At 48.3% G+C, this 15,076-nt stretch overlaps 1 protein-coding gene across 5 annotated transcripts in view; it reads right to left on the bottom strand.

The window, feature by feature from the left end:
• The window catches only part of ULK1 (unc-51 like autophagy activating kinase 1), a 129,141-nt gene that overhangs the window by 17,688 nt on the left and 96,377 nt on the right, over window positions 1-15,076 (bottom strand). For all 5 annotated transcript variants that reach the window (XM_039505103.1, XM_039505105.1, XM_039505101.1 and 2 more), the window contains 7 exons: window positions 14,548-14,608; window positions 13,064-13,153; window positions 8,243-8,368; window positions 4,151-4,302; window positions 2,707-2,790; window positions 1,730-1,992; window positions 699-883 (listed from right to left, as the gene is read on the bottom strand). In XM_039505103.1, the coding sequence (XP_039361037.1) occupies window positions 699-883; window positions 1,730-1,992; window positions 2,707-2,790; window positions 4,151-4,302; window positions 8,243-8,368; window positions 13,064-13,153; window positions 14,548-14,608 (961 nt within the window). The remainder of the gene's footprint in view (window positions 1-698; window positions 884-1,729; window positions 1,993-2,706; window positions 2,791-4,150; window positions 4,303-8,242; window positions 8,369-13,063; window positions 13,154-14,547; window positions 14,609-15,076) is intronic.

Below are 15,076 nucleotides of genomic sequence, written 5' to 3'. Positions count from 1 at the left end.
GATGATCTCTCCTTCCTGTCAGCATTCACCGATGGAGCTCTGCCACAGAAATGCTTTCCTTCAGGCCTCACTCCTTCCTCTGCAGCAAACCCTGCCCCCTCCCCGGACGGACAGAACTGCAACACTCGATATGGGGCTATTCAGGATGAACCCAGGAGAGAGCTGAACTCGCCCCACGAACACCCCGCATCAGGAGGACAATTAGAGAAGACTAATGACAGCACAGCAGCGTGAAGGCCCTGAAATGGCCTCCGTGGTAGATGGCTGTTTTTTAAAGGGATCTCCGTTCAGGAAGCTGGGTATTTTGTTACAAGGGGCGGTGGCCTCCTCACTGCAGGAACCATTTCCAAATGGAGCAATCAGCGTGTTCGTGCAAATGGTGGTAGCCTAGTGTAACTGACAGCCTGGATCCCAGCCTGAGGTCCCAATCCCAGCTCAGGCCTCTTTATACAGCCAAAAATGAGGACACCCAAAATTACGAATTTAGGTCATGGCCTGCCTCTGCCTAGGAAGCCTATAAAAGTCAGGGTTAGTATGTGCCTGCAACACAGGCCTATTGTGAATACTGGCTGATGACTGTAAAATGCAGTGTAGTTGCAAGTGCTTGGTCAAAGGGCAGGGGATTGCCTTTCCCCCATGTCTACCAACCAAGCCTCACAATACGACGTACTTTATGACAGAACACGCCGATATCTTACCTGCCCTTAATCTCTTCCACAGGCCGCAAGCCCAAGCCAGCCTGTTGGCAATGGAAGTGTCCCTTCTCCTTCAGGTCTGGCAGAGTCCTGTTCCGCGTTGGGGCCATCATGACTCCCTGCTGGGCCAAGAGCGTGAGCAGGTTCTGGGAGCTGGGAGTTTTGGGGAACTCAAAAGGGGACATAGCCTAGAAAGGAGAGAGTTGGGGTTTCTCAGTGAGTTATTTGTAAATATTCTCATCAAGCCAGTTTTGGTTTTTGTAAATGAAGCTGTATACATGAAACTGGGGCTGAAAACATCTCGGCCCTCCCCAGCCCCAGAGGAAAGGCAGCTGCCTAACACATTTTTGAATGTTACGTGCCGCTTCAGAGCTGTGCCTGACTGTTCCCTCCACTGCAGGGACCTCGGACACTGAGGACACCTCAATCTCTCCTGGTCTCTGCCTTTGGCTCATGACCAGCTTAGTCTCCTGAGGACTGAAATTGCTCTAGTCTAATCCAACTTCTTGGGCTGAGCACTTTGGTGATGTTTAATGGCCTGTGATACACAGGAGGGCAGCCTGGAGGATTTGGTGGTCCCTTCTGGCCTTAAACTCTGTGAACTCTCTGATACAAGTGGAGACCAAAGGGGAGCTATCGCGTCCGCTTCACAGGCAGACATCAGGGCTCCCATCTCTATGGCTACCACCCTCAGGATGCTTGTAGGGCAAAGCCTTGCGTTACAAGCCCAGACGCACTGTGGAACTCAGCCCCACACAGAAGTCCACTGCTATGCCTCAGTCCTAATCTGTAGAGATAGGGCAGCTCATTGCCAGGGCCCTCTCAGATCCTTGGTCTCACTGCTCAGACACTGATGCCAAGCGAGATCTGTCCGCTAGGAACAGGAGCATTGACTCATTGGACACAGATCACTAAACAGCCCTTGAGGAACAACTAACCAGCTGCGGCAAATCCGAACCAGTTTCATCTAAACACAGTTAGTTACTCCAGAATAACTCGCCAGACTGAGCTGCAAGGCAGAATCCACAGAATACCTTCGTAGGGGAGCCCAAGATAGTTGGCAAGGGACTTCTCTGCATGAATTCAGACAGCTTTGGTGAGGACCTCAGCTGTCGGCAGGGCTGCAAGCCATGAACCTGCAGGGGCTGGCTGACGGGAGCGTGTCCAAAGTGAGCAACGAGAGGGTCAGAATGCTGCTTGGTGATCTTCTGCCGGCAGGAATGCAAGTCTGACAGGTTGGGAGCGCTGTGAAGCCGGCAGCCCATCCCTCGGGAAGAGTGCTCAGGCACTGAGGCACCTAGAGAATCCAAACACCCCCCCACCCCACATACACACAGTCATTCTCTGGTTCTAACTCTGCAAGCTGGTTTGACATTAGGACCTACAGGGAAGCCTTAAGAAAGCAGAGGAGGCAAGTTTGTCCTAGGCACCTACAGATCAAACCCTTCAATACATGGTCAAGTCCAGACTCTGTTCTCAGCAACGTGTCCCCAAACTTTCAGGCTTGATTTAGGCTTTGACCTGTGGATGCCTAAACTCCAGGGGCTCATGAAATGAGGGGGCAGTCGTTGCTCGAGTTCACCTGCTGGGACACTGCACATTGTCAGAGCTGTCTGGCCCAGCAACTAGCAAGGCGGATTTAAGAGAACACGGGGGTAAGGAGGAGGAGGATTCAGGACTTCCACACCGCACAAACCACACCGCACAAACCAGTGACTTCCAAGACACAAGCCAGAGTTTGTGTCATGTGCAACCCGTGAGCACCATTTAAACATGTTAATTTCATGCCACCCTGGTATAAGGACAGCAACAGCTGGGGAGTGGCGGGGGAGGAGCCAATGGGTAAGGATTCGCTTCTCATCACAAAGCATTTCCTGTCTGAGCCAAGCATCAGAGAAGGACAATATTGTACCCAAAGCCCTTTGGAGAGCACATTTCTGATGTGTCCGGCCCCTTATTCATGTGAGGGAGGCAGAAAGCGAAGAGGAAGATAAACACAATATGGACATACCAGGCATAGGGATCCTGCTTCTCGTTTCTGCTCCAGGTGGGGAGAAGAAAACAGTCTGGCCGGGCTGCTCCGGAATTGTTCCGACTTTAAGGGGAACACAATCAAAAGGTTTACACAGTATTAGGTTTTCCCAGATGATGCCGCAACCACATTAGATAAGTAAGTTTCGCCACAGACTCATCTGAGAGCAAGAAGCACTTAGTCAGCTACTACCTCTTCCCTTCTCCTCCCTCGGTGTAGGATACAAGGACTGAAACGCTCCAGGGAACATGTGAGAAAGGAGTCTGAGAGTTTTAGGAAGCGTGATCAGAAGTTCATCCTAACTTCTGGGGTCTAATTAAAGAAATCAAATAGGAAAACCTTGGCTCCCCACCTATATGAGTCCTGTAAACATGGGATTGGAGACTTCAGAGATGTAAAGGATCTAGTAAAATCCAAGTCCACCCCTTTACCTAGTTCTCCATATCACAACACATGCGGAACAGGGCTAATCTTATCCCCGAACGCCCTGCCCTTGAATCGCCCTGTAGTGTCTAGGTCAGGTTATCTGATACCGAGAAGGTTACCCCTGGGGATTCCATTGACCTTGCCAAAATACTGGCCCCACTGAAGTCAACAAGAGTTTTGCCATTGACTTGAGTGAGACCAGAACGTCACCCCCTGTTCGTTAATCAGTAACGACACTAAACACCGATAAGACTGAATGTATCACGATTGCGATGGGGACCCAACTCTCTGGGGTAAAATTCGTTTTTAACTGAAATCAGCACTGGAAAAGATTCTGGATTCCCAAGACACACAACTGAGGCCAGATTTTTTAAAGAGCTCAAAAGCCAGCAGGTCCCATTGAGAACAAGGGGGAAATCCACCCTCGCCCTCCCCTGACAGCAATGGGAGCTGCCGAGTTCTTTTGAAAATCTGGCCCTTCTTTCTTTCGTTTCTCTGCTCTTGTCCCTCGTTCGGGATAAGGCTGCTGCATGACAACAGACCAAACAAGGACTCAGTGCAGCGGCTGAATGTCAGTTCTTTTCATAAGCAGGCCCTGAGCGAAGATCCACTGTTCACTCCACCATGCGAAAGGCTGATTGGCAGGGCCCAAGGAAGCAGTTGAAGCCTTTCATTCCGGACTCATCTGGCTTGCTTTCACATGTAACATGAACATTCTGACTTGCATGGGGCCTTTCACCAGAGGACTGCAAGGTGGTTCCCAAGCATTAAGCAAACCTCACGTCTCATGCAGCAAATGGGTATTATCCCCGTATTACAGATGGGAAAACTGAGGTACACACACTTGTCAGGCAAGTCAGTGCCAAGACCAGGGATACAACCCAACAATCCCCGCCCCCCTACTGTAACCATTAGGCCATCTTCCTTTTCTAGGAAAATGAGGTGCCCGATTTTGCAGTGGTCGCAACATGCCGGGCTCTGCTGCCTGGCACCTTACCTTGTGGGGACGGGGTGTAAGGCTTAGCACCGCCGAAGGAGAACCGTCTGGGGGATGGCACAGCTCCATGCTCTCCAGAGAAAGGGGGGGAAGCACCGATTTTAGCAAACCCAAGAGGGCTTGTACTGCTTGATCTTCGGACTGTGCCAGACCTTATTGGAAACAGCAATAATGCACAGGTTATTCAAGACACCACTAAAGAGGGGCAAGGAAAACAACATCGCCGGCCATCTGAGCTTCCCCAGCTACTTTCCACCAAGCCAGATCTTCATTAATTGTTTATTATTTGTATTGCAGTAGTGCCTAGGACCAGGCCCCCACTGTGCTGTGTGCCATACAAACAGAACAAGGAGCTTACAATGCACGCTGAAAGAAAGGCTCCCGTTAGCTTAGCTCTGAAAGGGACATTAGGGGATTCTCATCATTTTTAGTCACACACACACACACACACACACACACACACCCCACCCCACCCTTGGAAGCCAGAGACTCAGATCTTTCATGTTACCAGTTTGTTTTAATAACTCTATCAAAAAACGCCTAGTGATTTGTTATCCTAGTCGTTGCCTATCAATGCTGGGCTGCTGGTTACAGCAGTCTTTTAATTAGATAGCTCCCTAGGCGCGCATGGTGTTGTACAATAGGTGAGCTGTGCCAAATGAGTTACTGCTTCAGAGAGCTTTGAGTCAAGTCAGGAATGGGTACAAAGCACCCCAGAGCGGTGCGTGGCCATTACAACTGGAGTGACTGAGCATACAGAGGAATTATTTTATGCTCAGATTTTCAAAAGAGAGTCCGAGCTACTAACTCCCTTAAAAAAACCTCGGCCTTAAAGAGTAAAAATGACACTGATCCATCCTCCTAAAGTATTGCCCAGATCCTGCAAACAAATAGAAGGGGAAACAGAGTACAGTGGATCCATCAGGACCTTGATCCTTTAGAGAGACAGGAATACTGTTTTTGGTATCTCACACTATTTTTTCTTTCCAGGAAAAAATAATCACACACACACACTCACACTCTTTTTACCAGGGCAACCTCCTTCACCAAGATTCCCTTCTGCAGCCATTGGGCATGGCATTCAGGCTCCCCGAATAACAAAAAAAAATAAAAATCCTTTTCTCACATGAATCCCTATTTTCACTCTCAGTCAACTCTTGCGAAAAATTTCATTTTCAGTCAGTCATTTCAAAAAAATATGTGATGGTCACAACCCACGGGTGGCTTTTTTGGAAAGGGATCGGTGAGTGATTTGAAAGAACTACTCAGCTCAATATATCATACTATGAGGAATACACACTATACTTTCTCTCTTTGTAAGATTAAGGTGCAGGAATGCAGGCATATGTAATCCGATGACATAAAGATTCTATTGGTGTGACTATACACTTTACTCGTGAATGATGCAGCCAAGAGGAAGCTATCCAGGTCATATCAAATAAATGCCATTACATTCTTTAAGAAACACCATTATATATTTTATTATGCCACCTGCTTTACAGGAACAATGCTGTAAGTGGAACAAGATTTAAAATATTTATTGGTACTTTCCTGGATCTCAAACTGCATATAAAAATACTCTAAAAAAGCTTTTCTATAAGTGAGGATGTTCCAAATTTATAGCTCATGCTATCTGGGCATGAAATAAAATTATGTATCACCCCCTACCCCTACCCCCCAAAAAAAGTATGTATTGCACACAAACACGAAACAAGAGCCTAGCACAGAGAAAAGATGTTTAGACCCTTCAATGGGATGCAGAAAGTGTTTGTACTTCATATGGTTTATTAGGTATCAGATCTCAATAGTATCATTGGTTCAAGACTGAACGCAGTCTGTCCTGAACTTGCTTCAGCGTAACTTTAAAGGGGCTAGTCCATCTTTGGACCATAAGAAGGAAACAGTTTAAAAATGACAGCGGCTTGAAACTGCTCAGAGACATGACAAGCAGCCCCGTGAGAGAGATGGAATTAGCCAGCAGAAAACAGGTGAGGTGGTCACAGAAAAATGCAAATTACCACATGGCTATCAGTACCACATGTCACATCTGGACACAAACATACTGCACTCATGATGTACATACCTTCCAGTCACACTGCCAAATTATCCTGGTAACTGTTAAAACTTTTAGTCTGTCTGCATCACGTGGTCCTAGGTAATCTGGTAAAATGGTCAATTTCCCCCCACCCCCGATACTTGGCATTCAACTATCCCTGACTTCTGTGGGATCTGTGAGCAAGTAGCCGAGAGCCAAATTTGAGTCTAAGGGTACGTCTTCACTACCCGCCATATCGGCGGGTAGCAATCGATTTCTCGGAGTTCGATATATCGCGTCTCATCTAGATGCGATATATCGAACTCCGAACGCACTCCCGTCGACTCCGGAACTCCACCACCACGAACGGCGGTGGTGGAGTTGACGGGGGAGCCGCGGACGTCGATCCTGCGCCGTGAGGACGGGTAAGTAATTCGAACTAAGGTACTTCGACTTCAGCTACGCTATTCGCGTAGCTGAACTTGCGTACCTTAGATCGAACCCCGTCCCTAGTGTAGACCAGGCCTAAAACTAAGACATTTGGTCAAATGACTGATAAGGAATTATGGTCACTGTCCTAAGTATGCTTGATAGGCAACCTGAGTCCCAACTACATCTTTTAGCTTGATAAGGTTTTCCCTCTCTTCTTGGAGGATGTGTATTGCACCTGCTGCATGGAGGAAGAAACAAATTTGCTGAGCACAAGGCCTCCTGGAGACAAGGATGCTGCTCTGCATGAGGCTGATAATTTTTAGAAGATGCTCTGGGTTTTCTTTAGATTTCAGAAGTTATGTTAGTCTCATCGTTGCACTCATGCTGAATAAAGCAGATGAACATGATACTTTAATCCCAGACTGGTAGACTATAGTTTGTGAATCTGAACCAGCAATTCCAGTCCCTGGTATCCATATCACAGGTACATTCTCTATATCTGCCAATTTTCCAGATCCTTGACTTTGCAGGCAGCAAGAATTATTATGGGTGATGGTCAATTCTTTTCTCATTCTTAACTCCCAACAGCTGCAGCAAACTCTGCTCCAGGAAATATGGGGCATGTAAGAGTAGAAAGGGGTTTATCCAGAATGTAAGAATTTGTTCAAATAGTACCATGATCTATTATCGGCCTTTGTAAAACAGGTTGAGGCCTCTCGGCAGACCAGTCTGACAGGAATGTCAAACCCCCGCTGAAAGTTAACCCTAATGAATGTAAACATACACAAAACTCACCTTGGCAATAAGTCATACGTCTGCTGAGACTTGGTTCTTTGCTTGCTGCTTACACGCTGCGACTTGTCAATAATTTGAACGTATTCCACCATTGGTACATGGGCTTTCTTTAAGGTCTCATGCTTCTTGTATGGCTCTCCTTTCAATTGGCCTTTGACTGGGAGTGCCATGGTTAAGCCACAGGACAAGTCTGTAAGACTAACGTGTGTGTGCGGCAATCTCAACAGACAGAAGCCAAGTGCTCCTCAGAGGTGTGATCTATCTATGCAGTATGCAAAGCATCACTCTCATGGTCCAAGACTAATATCCGGTTCATCCTGATTGGCTCCCCAATGTGCGCTCTACCTCACAGGCATGAATTGCTCATGCACTAATTATGTTGCATCATCACATTAACATTGAAGTGTCACACAGGACACATTGCTTTGTGGAGTGACTAAGCGTGTGAACAGATTTTAATAAAAATGAGTTTCAATCATATTTTCAGTAGTTTGACCAAAAATGTCTGTAAGTTTTAGCCATTTGCGAAACAGACCATTTTCCCTTGGATGTTCCATCAGAGAGACTGATCTGACAGTGGGGAAGGGACGTATGCTGTCACAAATAGATTCTATTACTGGTGTCAAAATGCCACAAACATAATGTTAGCACTCGGCATGCTGGGCTGCCCACCTATTGCCAGGGAGAGGACCCGCAAAACAGGAAATTGTGTACAGGGATGGAGACCAATCAGACGGTAAAACCTTCTTATGACGTATACAGTGCAGATCTGAAGGCTCCTGCAATAAGCAGGAGGTGGCATTACCTCCTCCCCGCACCTCAGCACTTACTGTGGCAAAGCGTGTTGATTGGGAGACTGTAGGTTCTGTTCGATCCGCCGGTAGTTGTGGATTTGCGTTGGGACCGGGATGGGGACAGAGTGCTCGTACTTGCTGCTGGAAAACTGGCCTGGCCGGCTGTGGAATTCAAAGAGAAATAAAGACTCTTGTGAGGAGACAGCGTTTAATGACGTAATCTGATTTATTAACTTGCTTAAGTGACTGTCTGCAGGGCAACATCCACCTCGCTCCTCCCCTCAGGTTGCGAGTTTGTATTGGAAGGGAGTTCAAAGCCATTAAAGGAAGGGCCACCTCAACCTCCAAAAACCACTCGCCTCTCCTTCCTCAGGGCGATTCTCGCCCACAGGCTGTGTTAGACACACGATGCACCACACCCGCCAGGAAAATCAGATCTCAGCTATTCCAAGCTGCAACCAGCCTACTTTCCAGCAGCCTCAGATCCATGGCCAAGGAGCACATCACTGAACGAAGGCTAAACAGCCGTTGCTCACAAAGGACACTGGCAAAGAGTCATTTGTTGCCCAAAGATACTTGTGATTCATGCAGCGTCATCACCGAAGAGACAGCATCTCCATGAGTCTCAGCATTCCAAGGCAGGCACACAACTCTGGGACTATGAGCATGTCTGCAAGTGAGCTAAGAATGGGGAGGGCGGCCTACTGGAGAGGAAATTATACAGGGCCTCTCCGCTATACACACTGAGCAGAATTCCCACTGAGGTCAAGAGGAGTGGAGTGTTTTAGACTCATCCTGCAAACTACAGCCTGCTTTCCAGTTATGTCCGAACAGCCTATTCGGCTCAGCTCCAATACCTATCCCCTTCAGCTGGCAGTTTTCTCCATTATTCTTTGCCTGCATACTATACGACACAAAACTATGAAAATGCACCACTGCGTGATTCAACTAAGTGGCTTCCTAAAATCCTTAGGTCTTCAGGGAATTCCAGGATTGATTGCCATGGCAGTGTCACTCACTGCAGCCAACCCCAAATAGGTAGCTGTTGCACAGCTATAGAAAGGTCTTATCAGCGACGGAGGTTTCTGTAGTCTTCTCTTCGTCAGTCTGGGACACAGAAATCATTGCCCTGCGGGAATCTGGGTCCCCCTCTCAGAGGCTACACTGCCAACAGTTCTACTGGTACATAACACAGAGCAGAAATGCTTCACACACGCAGAAGAAGAAACGTAAACTAAGAAGTAAAGAGAGAGAGACTAGAGCTGTTGTCTTATACAGCTGCCAAAAGAAAAGACCAAAAGCGCTTCTTGCAAAGGCCAGCTATACTCTGCAGTTGCTGGTGACAATGTCTATATGTTTTAGCTTACTGGCAGATTTCCAGGACATGATCCATAGCCCATGAAGAAGTCACTCACCACTGGAGCAGCACCAGTGGGCTGAAAAAGACCCTTTCACACAACAGGAAGACATAGATGTGACCGGCTTTTCCTCTTCTCCTCCTTAACATCTGCAGTTTGCTAATTCTATGCAGTTCTAGCTTCTGTTCTGTGTGTTCATATTTTCTCCAAACTCCCAGGGACATCAGCACAAGTGCTCCAGAAAACAAAGCAACTACAGAATCAAGACAATCACTTCGGAGCCTGGTTTTCAGAGATGCTGAGCCTTCCCAATCAAGTCTATGCGAACTACTGCTTCGCATCGCGGAATAATCAGGCTAGGAATGTCCCATAAGCTCAGCCCCATAACAACAACCTAGTGCGTGTGCATGCAAAAAGAGTGGGGGAAAAACCAGGAATGACGACATAGATTTAAGGTCCAGGCTATCAAGGAGTTTGTCAGCAGAACAGTGAGACCTTGGTAAGGGGAATTTACTGGGCATATCATATGGATATACGGGTACAATAAGATAAACTGAACAGTGATTTGGTGGAGATATCTGGGAGCTAACAGAGCCGTGTGTGGGAACAACACCTGAGGTTTTAAGGGATAAAGGAGGGACTCTTCACCTTGCACGTTGCCTGACTGAACTTCTAACCCAGGTCGGCATCTTTCAAAGAAGAGAAGTTACTGAGTCAAAGAGTGGCCTCATTTAAAAGCTACTGTACATCAAGTCCCACTACCAGCCCACTTTTCCATACCGCATGTATGCTGTAAACGAGGAGGTCAAATTTAGATGACGTGTAGGAAACTTATCAATCGGTCCAGACAACAAATAGCTGGTAACTAAACCTGAGCCTCGTATGCATTAGACATTGGAAATATCTGGAGAGCTTTCAAACCACAGCAGTCCAGAAATTCTCAGAGCCCAACAGATCAAGAAGGAAAGAGAGTTCAGCTAATTAGTTGTCACTAAAAGTGCTCAGAAAGTGGCATTAAACCCATCACTTTGAGAGACATCCAAAGAGGTACACAGACACAATTTTAGGATACATCTTCAATGGGGAAGTGATTGAAAAAAAGCCTAGTTGTTAATATGGGTTAATCCTGGGCAGGTGACATTCTGGTTAACGTTCAGGAGCGTAGTTCCAGAGAGCACACTGACATCCAGAGGCAAACACTCCACTACCAGCCAATCTCAAGCAGCCTTTGCTATCTGTCCCATTTGGGCTGCGTCCAGCGCTGCAGGGAGGGGCGGGAGAGGGAGGTGAAATGCTGATTACAAGACAGAAGGCACAAACAAAGGGAGAGCTCCAGCCTGCTAAGAAGTGGTGCCGAAGGGAGAGTGAAAAGCCAGTGTTGCCTCCTGCTGCCAATGGCACGCAGCAAAGCGCTGAAGGCCTGCGCCATATCCCGCAGTCAAAGGGCAGCGGAGCCCATTCTTGAGTATGGTGAAGACACCCTGCAGGGACCAGCTCAGAAGCACCCTCAGGTGCTCCATTTTGTTGGACTGGACTGGAGGCTCCAATCCTACATTACAATGGTCTCTTTCCCTTCCTGGAAGGGTAGAAGGCTTCTCTTTGGGGTCTCTGTACAAGCAGGGTTTGGAATCTGTTCCACACAGGCTATTGGGAATGAGTGTGTGGGAGTGGGGTAGTGACATGTTAGACCCTCATGTAACTAGAAGTGATTTTCCACCTTCCACGCCGATGGGACTCAGGCATCCTGATTTGGTGGAGAGAGGGCAGGGCGAAAAGCGAGCCAGCATTTGCAATGACCTTCCGTGCGTTTCCACCCACCACTCTTTAGAGCGAGCCCGAATCCTCTAATGAGCCCTGATCCCATGGCTGCACACGAATCAGTTAAAGAACAAGCTGTTAAAAAGCTTAGCAGGTTACGGCATGAGAAGCCTCATGCAGTTAAACTCTGAGCCGTGGTACGTGCCTGCCAATTAGTCCGATCATGTCAGCAAGGCTTTGAGCTGTATTTCTTCCCTATGTTTATACGGGTTTAAGCAACGGCACATAATTGTGGGCTCTCTCTGGGTGAGGAGCATTTTCACAAAGCAAGGCTGGGACTTCTTTAGCATTTTAAGTTTTTTCAGGGTGAATTTCCCCACTTGTAAGAGGTGCCCGGTCGACAGGTTCAGACACGCAAGTCATCCCCTGTACTCAGAGAGCGGAGGCAGTGCGAGATTCCTTATGCCAATGCACCACCTTGAAGGGTGGGAGTCAATCATGTGCATTCAATCTTTACGAGCAAATAGAGCCAAGCAGAGTCACTGGTGGTGCCGGATTTCAGTGTGTGGCCAGCTGGATCCTAAACTTATTTCACATGGGCTGTTGTCAGCACTGGCCTAGCTGGATTTGAACCTGTGACCAAAAGGGGGAAGGTTCTATACCCCTGCTGCTCCCCTCAGCCAAGCAGTTATACCAATACCCACTGCAGTTCCTCACTACAAACAGAACAGCTCTGTCTAACAGCTGGAGTGACCCATCTCAGGTGTGGAGCACAGAGCTGCTTGGGGCCTTACGCAGACTCAATAAATCTGAGCCAGCCCACCTGCCTCCTTCAACAGGAGGACCAAATGAGGAGACAACCTTCCCAGATTCAGCCACCTACCCACCAGGCCAGCAACTCACGGCCACACTACTGTTGAGGCCTCAGAAGATCAGACAAGCTCCATCTCGCAGCCTCTTCACAGCAAGGAGGCTACATCTGTGGTGGGTTCCAGCACTGCCTTGAGCAGCGAGGTCCTTTCCCCCTAGTTAAATACAATGTCCTTTTTTCCCTGCTCCCCAAAGAAACAAAAATCACTCCCGTTGCCAACTGCCATCGCAAGGAATAAGCTACACAGACGGGTGATGCAAGTGAGGAGCCCTTTATGGATAACCCGCCCTACGAAAAACATGGTGGTATTGGAAAAGTCCCAGCCAAAACAGTGCTTTTGGGTTCCTGTGACGGTCGCCACTTTGGCTGGCACACTGGGGATTGAACTAGGGCTCTGCAGTGCTAAAAGCATGAGCAGCTATAGCTTGAGCTAAGGAGCCAGGTTCTCTAGTTGTAACACTCATATTCTCTGTGGGCTGGGCACAGGGGGGTCTCACGAATGGGTCACACTGTAGTATTAGTAAAGTTCAGGATGGGGGCTGAGGGCGCTCCTTGGTCTCCAGAGCACAGGGGGTTAAGCTCAGATTCCTTCTCCTCTTGCCCTTCTTGGGAGGAGAGAAGGTCGTTGAGGAGTTCAGGCTCCACACCCACGACGGGGCTGAACCCGAAGCTGCAGAGATTTTCTGGTGGGTTTTTTTGGTGGTTTTTTTTTGTATTGTTGTTGCAACTGCTGCCCTTGAACTCAAGGCCAAGCCTCACCGGGAGGTTCTGACCCCACCCCCAAATTAACATGGGTGGAAAGACGCAGGAGTTAGATCAAGGCCTAACACTTGGTTTTGGGGTGAACAATCTCACCAGCTTCCCTCTTACCCTGCCGGGCTGGGAGAAGTGTTGTAAGGGGGCGAAGGGGATGGCGTCCTTGCCTGGCTCTCCACACCTGCCGAAGCAACCAGGGAGCTCCTGGAAAGGGAGAGAGAGAAGCCGTTCTGTTAGAGCCTAAGACGCAACAGCACTTCCCTGCTCCTGACCGCTCCCCCTCCCCCACCCCAGCTTTTCCACCCAAGGCTTTGTGTTGCTTTCACATGTGACTGAATGCAAGTTAACTGCGTCCCTGCACAGCCTGTGGGAAGCAACCCATTCCCCTCTCCACTGTTCTGCCCTGGCCAGGGGCCCTGAATGTGGGTGGACATGTAATTTCTGCCCAGTTTAAATGGGCCTCGGTGTAAATGAGAATCGGGTCCTCAGAGAGGTTTTTTTTTTTTATAAGAGGAATTGGAGGCTGGTTTTACCACTCTTCCTTCTCCCTCCCAAGAAACCCAGTGAAACTGCAACCCAACGATCAGGAAGGCTGTGAATTTGGTCGAGAGTGGACTGAGGTTAGATTAAATCAATAAAAGAAAGATAGTAACAGCAGCATCTGCTGCAAACCCACTGCATTATTCATCAGTCTAGGAATAAATTGTCAGCCTTTAGCCCTTATGCAGCTCCTTGCAAACACGGATCTCAAAATGCTTTGCAAAGGTGTATGGATACCAACCCCCCTATTTTACTGCTGGTATAACCAAGCCATCGGGAGGTTGAGAGACTTGCTCAAGATCATCCAGTAAGTCAGTGGCAAAGTCTAGAAGCTCACACAGGTCTCCTGACTCCCAGGCCTGCAGAGTGGATCAGACACACCACCACCTCCTCAAGACAAAGTTGAGGGACTGTGGACAAGTTTTCTTAGCACAGTTTTCTTAGAATAAAGACTTTTCCCTCCCCCGTGTCTCTAGAAAAAAATGCTCCCTGGCAGAGGGGTACAGAAGGAAAGGGTCTGGGTTCTTCCTATTACTGACCTCATCATGGATTCTAGTGCTACAGCAAGTCTGCAGCAAGGCTTTGCATATGGGCAGGAGAAAAGGGTTTGGGAACTTTGCCTGGCAGATGGAAAAGCGGCCTGCCAGCAAGCTGGGCTGGGTTCCAACCCAAACCTCTTCCAGTGAATGCTGGCATACTGCTGGGAATGGAATCAGACAGCACTGCAGTTCCCCGGTCTCCCTGCTCTCTCTACGAGTCACTAAAATTCCCCATCCCGAAGGCCAAAAAAATTATAAGGATTTCTCTATGCTAAAAATACAGCCCATGTCTCGGGGCCCCATGACAACACAGCTCCAGGCTGCTGTATAGGCAGGCCCTTCACATTGTTCCTTAAGGAGACTCTATGGTGCAAACAGGAAGCAAGCTGCAGCAAGGTCACTGACGGAGTCATCTCTGAAGCCAAGTCCCTTCTCCATCCCCGCAAGCCCAGCAGAGCTGAATGCAGAGTCTGTGCCAGAGGCTGACCATTCTAATGCTTAACAGGCTAACGCTCTTACTCGCTGTACATCAGGCTGTCCTGGACGGGTTTCCCTCCTGCTGCCTCAGCAGTTATATCACCTGCGTGTCAAGAAAGTGAAGAAATGGATTAGGTCTTGGTCACGTCCTTAAAAGCTTTTATATGTTCAGAGTGACTGATTTTAACCTCGTGCTTCTCCGAGAGCAAGAGGAACTTGGATACCAAGCAGCCTTTAGGATCTCCATTTCACTGAACTGGTGCAGTCAGCAGCTGGTTTTGTTCTGATCCCCACAGCCTCAGGCTTTGACAGATTTGGTTTGAAAGGAGGTATTTTTGGAAAGGGGAAGAGACTCGACAGAGGTGTTTTGGAGCATAGACACACGTCTCTTGGTGCAAGCCGTTAGCTGCTTTGCAAACGCAGTGGCATGCTTTGCACGTAGGGCTCAAACACATCTATGCCCCAAGTGGCAAAATTCCAGTCTGACCACGTGAGGTGGCAGCTGGATACACAGAAGAGCTCGCCCCTGCCAAACCCCCAAAGTGCTGGAAACATGAACAGTGTCAGACGT

The sequence above is a fragment of the Mauremys reevesii genome, linkage group 18, assembly GCF_016161935.1.
Source record: "Mauremys reevesii isolate NIE-2019 linkage group 18, ASM1616193v1, whole genome shotgun sequence".
Lineage (NCBI taxonomy): Eukaryota > Metazoa > Chordata > Testudines > Geoemydidae > Mauremys > Mauremys reevesii.
Note: the sequence above shows the minus strand (reverse complement) of the source record. Positions and strands in the feature narration are given on the sequence as shown.